General features: G+C 33.5%; 1 protein-coding gene across 4 annotated transcripts in view; it reads left to right on the top strand.

Annotated features, from left to right (window-relative positions):
- LCOR (ligand dependent nuclear receptor corepressor) overlaps positions 1–15,081 on the top strand; it is a 112,249-nt gene that overhangs the window by 38,262 nt on the left and 58,906 nt on the right. For all 4 annotated transcript variants that reach the window (XM_006925917.3, XM_025042343.1, XM_015599890.2 and 1 more), the window contains 2 exons: positions 10,323–10,388; positions 10,727–10,806. In XM_006925917.3, coding sequence (XP_006925979.2) covers positions 10,323–10,388; positions 10,727–10,806 — 146 coding nt within the window. The remainder of the gene's footprint in view (positions 1–10,322; positions 10,389–10,726; positions 10,807–15,081) is intronic.

Raw genomic sequence — 15,081 nt, 5'->3', positions numbered from 1 at the left:
ATCATGACTGACTGACATTTGTAACCCAAATGACTTGTAGGGGGAGGGAAGGGGTTAGTGATGCCATTTTTTTAGTAAGGAATACAGGAGGAATCACTGTTTGAGATGAGGGAAAAGGAATAGAACAATTTTGATTAGGACTTTTTGAGGTATTTGGGATATCTTGGTGATGATGTGAAGCAGGCAATTAGAAATAAGGTCTGGGGCAAGAGATAAGAGATTGGCGAATTATCAGTATTGCATGGTAGCAGAAATGTGTATAAAGCTTAATGTCACGGCATGTATTTCAAACATATCTCCTGTATTCCCACACTGCTGACTTCTGTATAAACATTTGATTTTGTTCTTGTTATTAAATGTGAGATTTTAAAAATAATAATCTTTAGAGTGGCTTTGTGTATATAAATTTAAAACCTAGTTCTAAATACAGATATTACTCTAATTTTAACAAATTTGATTTTAGTTTAACTTCTTAAAATATTATAATCTATAACTATAAATTAAAATTCTTATTTAACAGTAAATTTTGGTTTAACAAAGTAAAGCTTCCTAGTCAAATCTTGTAAATCTAATCATTTAAAATTATAAATGTGATTATTCTTGTTATATTACTTAAGATTTCAACTTAAAATCACAAGTTTAAATCAGCTATTCAACTCTACCTATTAGAATTACAAGGCTGACTAATAAGCCAAATTTTCTTAAAACATTACAGATATTTATAAAATATGCATAGATTATTTTAACAGCTTTACTGAGATAATTTACACACCTTATAATTCACCCATTTTAAGTGTACAAGTCACTGAATTTTATTTTATTTAGAGTTGTGCAACCATCAACACAATCTAATTTTAGAATATTTCCATCACCTCAAAAAGAAATGTATCCATTTACAGTCATTCCTGTTTTCACTGCCAACCCTAGGAAACCACCAATCTACTTTCTGTCTCTATAAATTTGTCTTTTCTGGACATAATATATGGTCTTTTATTTCTGGCCTTTTTCACTTAGCATGATGTTTTGAAATTCATTCATTCATGTTGTAATGATATTCCATTATATGGCTATACTACATTTTATTTATCCTAGATTAATTTTTAATGTAAAATAATTAAAGATTTATTTCTCTTAAGTCATTCCTATTCTCAATTCTTTGTTTAAAAAGGGAAGAAAACCTCAAAGTAAGTGAACTAAACTTCTATCATAAGTTAGAGAAAGAACAACAGAATAAACCAAAAGAAAATAGAAAGGTAATGAAACTTGGAGTGAAAATTGATAAACCAGAAAAACAAGGATAAGATAGAGATCAAAAAAAGTCAAAAGTGGATTTTTGGGGGGCAAGATTGATAAGATTCATCAAGAGATTTAAAAAAAAAAAACTATTATGAAAATGAAGACTATAACTACAGGTAAAGAAGAGATTTAAAAGACAAGGGATTTATAGCAGCATTAATTACACTAGCTAGAAGATGGAAGCAACCCAAATGTCCATCGTGGATGAATGGATAAAGCAAAATAAGATTGATGCATCAATGCAATATTATTCATACTTAAAAAGGAAGGAAATCCTGTTACATACTGCAGCCTTGAGGACATTATACTAAGTGAAGTAAGCCAGTTACAAAATGACAAATACTGTTTGATTCTACTTAAGAGATAATTAGAGCGGTTACATTAATCGAGACAAAAAATAGAATGGTGTTTGGCAGAGCTGAGGGTAGTGAGGAGTTATTATTTAATGGGTATGGAGTTTCAGTTTTGCAAGATTAAAAAGTTCTGGAGATGAATGATAGTACAATGTAAATATATTTAGTGGCATACTTAAAAATGACTAAATGGTAAATTTTACATTATGCATATTTTACCACAATTAAAAAAAGATAAGGGAAAATAATAACCACATGCCAGTAATTTTGAAATTCAGAAAAATAACACTTGCCAAAAAACCAACTTAAAAAGAGATAAAAAGCTTCAGTTGTTCTATAACTATTAAATAAATTTAATAGTTAAAATTCTTTTCTCAAAGAAAATAACCCCAGATGGTTTTACATGTGAGTTTATCCCAACTTTTAAGGAAGAGGTCTTCCCAACTTTCTATCTCCTCTTCCAGAAAGTAGAAAAAGAGGAAATATATCTCACCTCTTTCTAGGAGGCCAGATGCCAAACTCAAACAGAGATATTATAAGAAAAAAAATTATAAGTCCGTTTTACTTATGCAGTAGATTACCCTGTTAGTAGTAGAAAAATTCTTCATTATTTTGTTTTATGCATTTATCTTTGAATTCTTCTTTTACATTGTTATTGCTACCTGTTGTTCTTTTTCTTCTTTTTCTACATTCTTCTCATATCTTTGCCTGCCTCTACAGTTGCATCATATCTATGTCACTTTGAGTGTTTATAAGCTGTATATTGTTATGCCCTGACAATTTTTTCTCTTTTACTTAGTTAATTCAGTCTGTTAACATGTATTGTAACACGTGCATATTCGATATTATTCCTGGAATTATTTTTTATTATTTTTTGTGTTTACTGTATATTTGCTTTTTATTTAGTTTTCAATTTTATTTACTTTTACGATTGCCCTTTTTTAATAACGTCCTCTGGTGATTTAGAGATTCTTAAGGTTTACCCATACATTTAAGCAAATTTATTTTAAGCCTACATTTCCTTATCAATATCAAAAATTAATAACTATTACAGATGGCTCCCTCACCCCATACACACACTTGGTCTTAATTTAACGTTTTACTTAAGCCTATTCTTCACCTAAGATTTTGTTGTAATTTGGGGATGTTATTCTTAAATAGTTAATTTTTAAATTTATATTTTGTTTCATCTATTTAAAGAATCCTTTCTTATCCATTGTATTAAACTGAAATCCTACATTAGTAACAACTATTTTTACTTCACTAATAGTTTCACTGGTATATTGCTTGCCACATTTTTTATACAAATAGTATATTTTCTCCTTTTTGGGAGTCTTATGTTCTGAGTCATTTTTAGTTAGCTGAACTACTTTATGTAACTCATACTCCAGAGTGAATGTCTGTCCCACTTTTCAAATCAAAGCATATCTAATTTCTTTCTCTTACCCATATCGGTGAATAATAGATTAGCTACAAAAAGTTTTTTTTTAACCGTCAGAATTTTGTAAACATAGCTCTATTGGGTCTTGGCATTTACTTTTATTGATGAAATAACTGGCAATCTAAATCTTTTTCTTCTTATTTTAAGTAAAATTAAGTAAAAATTCCCCTTATTTGGAGCTTTTACACTTTTATTCTTGAAATTCAGTTATTTTACCTAGAGAGTTCTGTGTGTATGTGCTGCTCCCCCCACCCCCTCCCCAGTATTCTGTCTCAGTACTTGTCAGAGCCCATTAGATAATGAAGACTCAAGACAGTATTCAACATTAGGAAGTTTTCTTTCTTTCCTTCTCCTGCTTACACTCAGTTTTTTTAAATTTAAATTTCTTTCATTTATATTCTTTGCTTTTTCTTGTTTTGAAAATCCTATTTTACAGATAGCAAATATCCTGGCCACTTCCTCATCTCTAATCTTTTTCTCATGATTTCTGTGTCTTCATATTCACTGTATATTATAAAGACATTTCTTAAGTTGGTTTTCTAAATCACTAATTGGTTGTATATTTTCCTAATCAATACCTCTGTATGGTTATTTGGGCAGTTTTTTCTTTTTTTTTCTCTTCCCCAAACTTATTCTCCACTCTTTTTTTCAGAGCAGCTTGCTTTAAAAAAAAAAAAAAAAAATGCTGTTCCTGGAAACAGAAATCCTATTTATAATTTCGCTTCAAGTTCTGGTATTTTTTCTTTATTCATTCCGTTTCAGTTTGGGCCATTAGTTGTAATTAAATTATTGTTTCTCTTCAGTATGTCTGGTCAGGTGTTTTTCATCAGTTTTTTTGCTTGGTTATTTTGGGGGTGATAAGTGGGCCAGCAAATAGGTTCCTCAGAGTACGTGGGTCAGGAGCAGATGCTCAGATAGAGAACCCTTAATGAATGTAGTTTTCCAATGGTGGATCTGATATGCTCCTCATCTTTCTTCAGCACCTCTTTGTCTCTCATATTGCTAATTTCTGTACTGATTATCTCAGAGCAGAGGTTCCTAAGACCATGAACCAGTTTTTCATTCTATTCATAAAATTTTCATTTCAAAAGTACAGTCCATATTGTTTACCTTAGTTGATTATATATTTGATATGTTCCAATCCTGTTACTTTCCATAACCTGCCTTTCCCTTTGGTTAGAAATGGAGTAGAAATTCTGATTTAGATTGAAGAGGGAAATATGTAAGAAGTTTCAATATTCTTTCTTTTGTTTTTGAGAGCTTTAAAAATCCAGCTAAAAACCAGGCATGTAGAACCCCCAGTAAAAGAAACGTCATAGGAATCAAGAAGGCCTTCCTAGTCTTTCTGGAGCATTAAATCTCCTTGAGGGAAGACATAACATATAAAAAAAAAAAACAGTTTAGATAGCCTATAGCAAATTTTATTTTACAGAATACTTGCAAAGACAGTGAAATGTGAAATCTGAGAATGAGAAAACTGGAAACCAAGCTCCATGAGAGCAGACATCATGTCTGTTCGCCACTGCCTACTCGGTGCCTGCCACTGTCCCTGGTAGGCGGCGGGCTCTCAGTGTATGTTGAATAAGCAAATATATATTTGTTGAACAAATTGAAAGAGTACTTTGAAGAAGGTGATTTATTTGGGCAGAAGTGAGATCCAAACACTTAAGAAAATGTTAGAAGGTTGAAACAATGACTGAATAGAAGACCAAGCTGACTAGAGCTGTGAGAATGAGCGGGAAAATTCTGTGAAATAAGGCTGCAGTAACATTAGGTTTGGGGTCAAATTATAAGCAGCTTTGATTGCTGGACTTAGGAATTTGGGATTTGTTTCTTAAACAAAATAGAATTTTACTGAACAGATGGTAGCGTTATTAAAGCAGTGTTTTAGGAATACAATTTGAAGACACAGTGCAGGTTGCAATGAAGAAGAGTATGGAGACTAGCTCTGAGACCAGTTGTATTACTGGACAGGAATTTTGGAAAGTGGTAATGTCCAACAAAATTGTTAATATTTCTTTATATGTAATATGTTACATAAAGGTGCTTTTTAAGCTCTAATGATTGAACATAATAACCTGGCTGTCTTTTTCAGTATTTATTTAATTTTCCGTGGCATTTTGTTATTGATCTTCATGGCTTTTCTATGAGATCATGGTATAAATTTTGAATATATTTGTTCTTTCCTTATTTGCTTTTTGTTAATGTCAAGCATAGCACATGAGACATTCCTTGTTGCTATGCAACTGCTAAATTCAATATTTAATATTAATAAAACTGAGTGACATTAAATTCAGTTAACAGAGGGTGGCAAAATACAGCTTTACAGTGTCAGATCAATATTTGTGAGGTTTAATGTATTGTTACAGATATGAGCAAAAGAGGAGTGGCTTGTTTACAGTTACTATTTCAATCAAAATTAGTTGTGGTTAAATCTTTGCATTCATTTATGACCATATTTTTTCTTGTTTAATTTCTTTAGATCTTTCCCTTTCACTGCTTTTTGATCTGTGATTTAATTTTTGTTGTCTGTGTGTTATTGATGAAGTTCTTACTCTTATTTTCTTATTCTTTCAGGTTCTGTTATCCTTTGTTAATATTTAAAATTTTATCTCCAAGAGCTTTTATTTGCTTTTTTATTTCCCAGTATTATTTCTTGCTGTATTTACATTTTTCCCTTTTCAAGAATTTATGCTTAGCACACACATTTGGAATTTGTTAGAATTTCTTTAAACCAGGTGAAAGCATAATTAGATTTGCTCTTCAGGATAAGAGCCACCTATAATCTCCTTTAGCTATTTGTAGTGTGTACTTGGTACTTTCAAGATATTTAAATTCTTTCATTAATATTTGTGAAATCAGTTCCTTTTGGGGGGTGGGTAGAAGGGCTTTAAAGTTGGAGGCAGCCTATGGGATGTTTTCTTAAAAGCTAATGTTGAGAATATCTAGTTTGCAGAGATATAGAATCTAGCAATTCCTTCTCATTCTCTTACCACCAAGTCCCCACCCTCGAAACCCTGAGCACAACCCTTTCTCCTCCCTAGTAGTGTAAGAACAGCCATAGTAATTTAGTGGAAAATGTTTTAATTATAGTAGGCAAATAATAAACAATCATAGATACTTAAATTTGCTTGAGTAATTTGATTTTTGCTAAGGTTATTGAAATAATTTTGATGGGAAGAACTAAGGAGAGTTGAAAAACAGTTGCTCATTAATTATAAATGGAAAATCTAGTATTTAGAAAATATTGTAGAAAAATCACCTCTCTAACTACAGTGTAGACCAGCGGTCCCCAACCTTTTTGGCACCAGGGACCGGTTTCATGGAAGACAATTTTTCCATAGCCAGGGGTCGGGGTGGTTTTGGTATGATTCACATTTATTACATTTATTGTGCACTTTATTTCTGTTATTAAATTGTAACATATAATGAAATAATTATACCACTTACCATAATGCAGAATCAGTGGGGAGCCCTGAGCTTGTATTCCTGCAACTAAGCAGTCCCATCTGGGAGACAGTGATACCCAAAGTGTATTGCTTATGTCCAGTCTACTCCGTAATCTCGTTTTGGTTGCTGTCACTCCAGAAAACCGTGGTTCACAAAAATATGATGTTGGAAATGGAAGTAGGCTTTTCAGTGCTTTTGTGGCAATTATAAGATATTCTGTATTGACTTTAATCCAGAACGTATGGAGATTTGAGTTGTCTCAAATATAGTTTTAAGGCCACTGTCATTTGCAGTCTCAAGCAGTTGATCCTCTTTTAGCCTGGACAAAGTTGATTGACCTGGCTTATTCATAAACAGGTTGCAAATCCATTCTTTTCTAGTTTGGAGGTCTTTTGTGGTTGGAAAGTAATGCTCAAACTCTTTTGAAAGCTGAGACAGGTGATCAGGCACCAGCTGGGAGAAAGAAGACCCTGGCTCAGTATCTTTCAAAACCTCTGCTAATGTTTGAAATATGTCAAAAATCCCAGAGTTTACTCTTCACCCCCATAATTCTAGTTTGGCTTTGAATGTACCCACTTTATCTGCCGACTTGACCACAGTTGTTCTCCCCTGAAGTGACAGGTTGAGTTGGTTTAGCAGGTTGAATATGTCACACAAGTAAGCAAGTTTTGTCCCATTCTGTGTCACTGAAATGTGCTGCTAGTGGTGACTGTTTTTCTAAAAGAAATCTCTGGATTGGCTCTCATAACTCAAAAACTCTGGCCAATGATCTTTAGAAAGCCATCTCACTTCTGTGTATGAGAGGACGTGTGTGCTCTGCATCCATCTCCTCACAGAGCTGTGCAAATGACATGAGTTAAGGGCATGTACTTTAACGTGGTTGATAATTTTAATCACATCCTGTAACACGTTATTAAGTTCCAGTGACATTTTTTAGCTAGTCAGCATTTCTCTATGGATGATACAGCGCGTTGACAGACTCACATTTAGAAGTGACCTCTTTGACCCGAGTGGTGAAACCAGAAAACCATATAGTCATGGCAGCCACTCTGTCTATGCATATACCAACACAAAATGAGCAATTCAGTTTTCTTGATACGTAATCATTCAAAGACCTGAATAATTCTGAATAATGTGGCAATAAAAGTTGCACATAACATATTCTCATGCACATCCTCCTGAAAAGTATCTCGTACAGAAACAAGCATTGTTGCCTTGTCAACATCAGTAGACTCGTCAACCTGGATTGCATACCATGGTGACTCATTAATCCTCTCTAACAATTGTGCCTCATCATCCTCTGCTATTTCATCAGTTCGACTAGCTGTGGTGCTTTCCGAAAGAGGAACACATGCCACCTTTTGAACGGCAGCCTCTCTTAAAAGTTCATGACAAATGTCCTTAGCAGCAGGCAGGATCAACTCTTCACCAACTTAATTAAAGGGCTTCTTAGCTTTAGCAATGCGGTTAGCCACTAAGAACGATGCTCTCAGTGCAGACACATTTGATGAAGTAGTGGCCTTCATTAATTGTTTCTGTTCTTCATGTTCATGTTTTGTTCTTTTGAAAAACTCCAAAGGCTTGTCTTTTAATGTAGGGTGCTTCGTTTCCGTGTGGCAAAGCAGTTTTGAAGATTTCATGGCTTCATTGGATAGCTGGTCACCACATATTATATAAAGCGGGCTTGGAGAATATGAATCACCTGTTGCTGTGAACCCATAATTTAAGTAGGACTCTTGGTATTTTCTTTTAAATGCAACTTTTTTATTGACAGTCTTAGAGTCTTCTGGTGTCTCATCATTGGATCTTTCCCTTTTTCAAAGAAGCTTTCCAGTGATGTTTGTTTTTTTGTTCATTTTGGCTAGGGTTAGCTTGTGGGCTTATCAAAACTGTGACTGAGACAAGTGTACAGTGCAGGAAAGGGGCACAATGGAAGTGGTAAATAAAATAATGGGTAGGCCACACATGGACTAAAATAAGTGTCAGGTACTGACTTAAAGCCTGTCACCAGATGCAGCTATCTAATTGAAGTACATAAACTCACTTGCCTCTACAAAGCCTGCCACGAGATGCAGCTTAATTGCCACTTCCGCTCACGGATAGGGTTTTGAAATGAGTCTGCAAGCAATTGGTTTATTACGGTCTCTGTGCACTCAAACCTCTCTGCTAAAGTTAATCTGTATTTGCAGCCACTCCCCCGCGCTAGCATCACCTCAGCTCCACCTCAAATCATTAGGCATTAGAGCCTCATAAGGAACAAGCAACCTAGATCCTTTGCATGTGCGCTTCACAATAGGGTTCACACTGCTATGAGAATCTAATGCCTCATAATCTTCACTAGCTCGCTGCTCATCTCTTGCTGTGTGGCCTGGTTCCTAACAGACCAGAGACTGGCACCTATAGACAACACAGACTCTACAGATTAGTCTATTGAAAATGATGGCTTAATATTAGGAACAAAGAAATCTCTAAAATTACAATGTTATTCTTATAACCAGATAAAATTCTGTTTCTAGGGACCATTTTATCTGATCCCTTACCTTCCAAACCTTTTATAGTGATTGAATTTGTGGTAAGGAAATGCTACCTGTGTGTGGACCTCATGTATCCCCCTGGCTATAATATTTTTAAAAAGTGCTTCTCTCCCTTTTGAACATAGGAGTCCTTTTTAACAATTAAAAAAAAAAATTATAAACCCTTAGGCGATAATAGATTATGTGACAAAATATATAGTGCCTCAGACTATTAGGAATTTAGTAACACTTTTTATGTATTCTTAATTCCAATAGCATTTCTATGCATTTGAAAAGTAGTATGTATACTGAATGAAGAAGACATACTAATTCTTTCTAAAGGTCATGCTTAAAGTACATGTGGATTCATGGACCCCTTGTAACTATTTGAGCTCCCAATGAGGTCCATGACACATAGTTTGGAATCACTGCTCTGTTCTATTATTTGTTATGTTCTGTAAAGGTACAGTCTGATTTCCTTCTTTTTCCTCCTTACTCTCCTATTAACCAATAGAAAACAGCAAGCTAGCAAAGGTATTTTTAATTGTTTTTAATAGCATTGATAAGCAGTTATTTGAGATGAATCAGAAAGTGGTTTTTATTTCCATTTTCCACTTTATACTAGTAGAAGATGATAATGGTTTAAATATTTATGTACAGGTATAATTAAGTTTTTTATCAGTTTTTTTTACATATAATTAGTGGATTATTGTGGCAATGTCAAATAATTACAAAGGTACTTTTCTTTTAAAATATTGTTATGGCTATTTAGTGATATAGATGATGTTCTCAGTGAGAATTTTCTTTCAAAAAACTATTAGATTGAAAAATCTATCGCTCAGTTGATATTCAGAAACATTTAGATTAGTCCAGATGTTTTGTGGAAATTTTGAAGTAGTTTGATTCTTTTATTGTAAAAGGTTACTTTTAAAATTGAGTTTGAGAGTTTATGTAAAGAGATATTTGGGATTTTGTAAAGCGTAAGAGAACCTGTGAATTTCCATTCCTTCATTAGTTATTTCTAGCATTGTCTGTTTTGTATTGTTCTTGAATGTGCTCTGAATTTGTATTGAATGTTAATCATTGACAAAAATGCAAATGTTCATTTTAGATTCATCTTTGACACTCTTTTCTCAGCATCCTTTTAATAATAATCTGGAGATCCTTGAGAACTGGAAGAAAACGCCATTGTTTTTTCATGTAACAGGTTAATATTAAATTACTATAGAGAATATCATTGTAATAATGGATTTTTTTTCATCCTTTCAGGGTTTGAAAGTATTCTTGAAGGGCTGTTTGGACCTGCATTATTAAAAGATCTCAGTTTATTTAAAGGTATTCAAAATCTTTTTTTGGTATTTCAAAGTCATCTTGGTGACATATGATACCTTGATGATTTAAGCCTCAGTCTCCTTGTAATTGACAATTTTATTCGGATTAAAGCTATATCCATGTCAGCATCTTTTTGTGTTTAGTTGATAATGCAAATATATGTATGAATAAGGTATATTAACTATTGAGCAATTATTGTTAGGAATTGTAACAAATAAGAAACCTGTCTACTAACTTAGTGAGGGATTTTTGTTTTTAAAATAATTTTTTTTTTTTGAAATTGTCATTTTCTGAAAAATTCTTTTGTGACTGTTAATTTGTTATTCCTACTGTTTTTGCAGACTGTGAACCTGAAAGCATTTCTGATTGGACTTTTAATGAAAATTGTATATTCTGTTGTTTGAGAAGAGATAAAGTAAAGGTAACCAAGAAACTCATGAAACTTGTTTAGTATGGTATTTTATAGTTTTTATTTTTTCAAAATTTGATTACTGTGTTGGAGTAATAGGAAAGGAAGGTATGAGTCCGTATTTATTTATAAAGGGTTTGATAGTTACTCAGTTTTGCAATTTACACTGTTTCTAGTCTGTTGATTAGCCTATTGAGAATCTATATCCCAACATGCATTGCTTTATTTATATAGTTCACTAGGCAGAATAATTAACTAGGTCTCAAACTGTTTATTTTAAGTATGAAATGTATGGAAATTCAAATAATGGGAGTCATTTGTATAAAAAGAACAGTGACAGGGATTTGGGTCAAGTAGTTACTAATTCATGTAGATTTATGATGGGACTATGGTTTATGCTTTAGTATAAGATGTTTCTTCATAATATTCAAGCATGAATGCTGTGTATATTCAGTCGCAGAAATTGGCTGTACCTTTGGGTTGGTGTTGTTTTATCGCATTGTGTTAAATAAAGATAAATAGAATTTTGGTTTAGAAACATTTCAGTTATTGGAAACATTAGTAATGGTTTACTGTCTCATGTTTCTTTTCATGGTATTTCTGTTCCCTGTTTTAAAGCTTTGGAAACATTTTGGATTCCTTTCTATCCCTTGTACACTTCTAACTTCAAATCATTGACCAGATTCTATCAGTTCTTCCCTCATATTGAATTTCATTCTTTTCTTTCCACAGTCATCACTATAGTTCAGACTGTTAGCATTATTTCCTAACTACTAAAATAACATGATTGGTCTCTCTCAATTTTCTTCAGTCTGTTAAACACTGCTTGCTACAAGGTTAAACTTCCTTCTGACCCTCACCCCTCAAATAGTGTGGAAATGTTACCCTGTACCCAGTCTCCAGTGACTTTATCGTTATCTTCTGGATTGATTAGCCAATGCTCAGTGCTTCAGTACCCTTCACAGTTCAGTCCACTTCTCTTTTCTAATGCTTCCCCACTAGTCTTCTCTCTATTTTTTCTTTCAGCCAAACTGGTCTGATCATTTGTTATTAAACAACATGCTTTTACTGTGTGGACTATGACATTGCATACCCATTATTCCTTCTATAGCTTGAAATTCTCTTGCTCATACTCTTAGCTTAAGCCCTTCCTTTCCTGTAAATGGTATATCTCTATCCTTACTGCCATTTCAACCTTCCATACTGTTGTAGTAAATACTGTCTGTTGTTTGTTAATTAATACTCTGCCATATTTTGTTCATCCTTTTCCACTTTTGAATCCTGTATTCCTGACTACTTTGTCAACTTCTAAAGACTGAAACATGTTATATGCTTCTTTGTACCCTTGCATCTAGCCACTCTATCACTGTTTTACTATTGTTGGCAAGTTGCTTTAAACTCCGAAAGCCTGTTTAAGAGCTTCTTAGTGTTCTTTTGTGGCATCTTTTTCTTGCTTACTGTGTGGAAAAGTTGTTGCTGTGACTATTTGCTGTGGTCTGTTTTCATTGAATTAATGAGGAAAGTGTTTTGAAATTTAATGTGATTTGAAAAGAGAGAAACCAGAAAATTAAGCAACCACCAGTTAAGTTGAAATTCATCATTTTAAACTGTGTGTGTGTTTATATTTGTGTTGGCATTGGTTGGCATGTTGTGACTATTGAGCAAGTCATTTTAATAAGTGTTTTGGTGGAATAGGAGTGACTATTAATTACCTTTTTTCGGGTTAGGATTGGGAGGAAACCCCTTCAGTGTTAAATAGTTGAATATAGTATATTCTTGTAATATTGAGTTTTCCGTTGCTAGACGAGGGTAAAATATATGAATAGTTTTAGAAGAAAATATAGAAGTAGCAAGGCATGGAATCAGGTAGCATTTAAAATTCTACAGTTTTTAATTGGTTTTCTAATTAGAAAGAATATTTCCATTTGACAGCACAGCTAGTTCTGGGAAAGTTAGACACTCTACTTGTATTTGGCTTTTTTTTCCAATACAGCCATAACATCTATAATGAAAATAGGAAAAGAGAGTTCCTAGAAAATGTAAATTATCAAGTATATATATTTAGTTGTGTTAGATTTAATGTGATTACACTGGAACTCTTTACAGGCACTTGAGGCATTTCATCTGAGAAGGACTAGACTCTGGAAATTAAATATATCCACTAGGTTGAGGCTTACACTTTAAGGCTGGCTTAAGATTCCAAAAAAGGAACTATCTGGAGAGTTATGATAACAGCCAATAGATGGCAGCAGAGCATGATGTTGGAATCTTGAGTTTGAGGTTGGCATGGTGAGAAATCTAGATGATGTTTGGAAAAGCCGTTAGAAATATTGGTCTGATACTTGGGGAAGAGATGGAGGTTATGTATAATTTTTAGTTAATTGGATTTTCAATGGATAGTGAAGCTGTTAAAATGGATAAAATACATTATTTATATTTACTTTTTAAAATACGTAGGTAAAAAAAAGGAAGCCTCCTTGGAAAATAGAACAGGGATTCACTTTGAGATTAGTAGAGCAATTACTGATCTACACTTCAGGATCCTACAGCAGTGAGAAAATACAGTTGACCCTTGAACAATACAGGTTTAGACTGCGCCAGTCTATTTATATACAGATTTTTTTCAAAGAATACCATCTGTGGTTGAGAGCCTGCCTACTGTATGCATCGATCTATGCCATTTTATATAGAGGACTTGAGCATCTGCAGATTTTGGTATTCACAGGGAGTCCTAGAATCAATCCCCCATAGATACCAAGGGACAACTTAAGTTTTGGAGGAGTCAAAAGTTAGATGTGAATTTTTGACTGTGCAAGTGGTCAAGCTCCCTGAACCCCTGTGTTGTTCAAGTCAACTGTATAACTTGTATAAGGGAAAGGCGACAGACATTTTTTTGAGCTGCTACTATCTGCCAGTTACTTTTATTTGTCCCTGTTTAATTCTCACAACAATTCTATAAAGTTGGTTAAAGGCATCATAGTTTTGCAAATAAAAAAATGGGAAGAGTCAGAGAGACTTAAGTTATGGGCAAAATCAAATATGGGATTTGATTCATGTTTTTAGAATACATGCATTTTGATAACAAAACTAGGAACCAGGAACACAAAGTGGGGAGCAAGAAATAAGTAGGACTTGGAATCAGTTTGAAAGAAGGAGAGAATGTTAATGGGCACAAGTGCATTGGAAATAGACCATCTCAGTTGTGCTAGGAATCTCTTAGTGAATGACTGCCTGCCTGGCTGTCTTGCTTGCTTGCTTCTTTCCTTTTCTGTTTGTTGGGTATGTAGTAGGCACTCTGTAAAACATTTACTGACTGAGTAATTAAGAAGTCAAGAGGTATAATAAATTTGGAGAATTATAATATTAATAGCTGTGTTGAGTGCTTACATGTGTCAAACATATATACACAGTTCTCTCTACATTCATGTAGCTTTAATACTTTTTTTAGCTTTTTAAAAAATTAGACTTATAAAACAGTTACAAAAATAATTCCTGTATACACTTTACTCAGATTTCTCAAATGTGAACATCTTATGTAACCACAGTACAATTATAAAAAATCCGGAAATTAACATTGATATAATACTATTATTAATCTGCAAACCTTACAGAATTTGCCAGTTATCCCAGTAATAATTGATTCAGTCTAATATTTGATTCAACTACATACTTTGTTTGTAGTTGTCATGTCTCCTTAATCTCCTTTAGCCTGTGGAGAAGTCCTTTGAGAGTTTGTAAGTATCTTTTTGTTACGCCAGTTCCTTATCATACACTAACTTTAGCATCCGTTGGTGAATCTTGCTTGAAAAAATCTTTATGTATTGTTTCCATTATTTCTTCTACATCTGTTAGTTGGAATTCTGACTGTAAGGAAGAGCTATTCCTTCTTCCTCCACTTATGTATTTATTTGTATACCCATCATGATAGGTTCATGGATTCTTATTTCATTCTGCACTATATATAATTCATTACAGTTATTATTTTGTAGTTCACATTATCCTAGCTTTGGCCATTGAGAGAGCCCTTTCAAATTGGTTCCTCATCTTTTTTGACATGTTTCTATCTTATTTTTTTTAGCACGTCTTTACTTTTTGGCATCAAAAAATGTTCCAGGTTTATTTTTGCTTTTACTATCCCAACCCTGGATTCTTCAAGGAACCCTAGTGTGTCTTTATTTGGAGAACTGTATGAGAAAACAAGGTATAGGTACTAGGTGTATTCATTGGTACTAGACTGTCATTGGTTCTAAGCCTCCTCAGTTGTTGTTTTTACACATGGAAAGTTTA

This window comes from Pteropus alecto, unplaced genomic scaffold, assembly GCF_000325575.1.
Source record: "Pteropus alecto unplaced genomic scaffold, ASM32557v1 scaffold88, whole genome shotgun sequence".
Classification (NCBI taxonomy): domain Eukaryota; kingdom Metazoa; phylum Chordata; class Mammalia; order Chiroptera; family Pteropodidae; genus Pteropus; species Pteropus alecto.
This window is presented reverse-complemented; position numbering and strand designations above follow the sequence as displayed.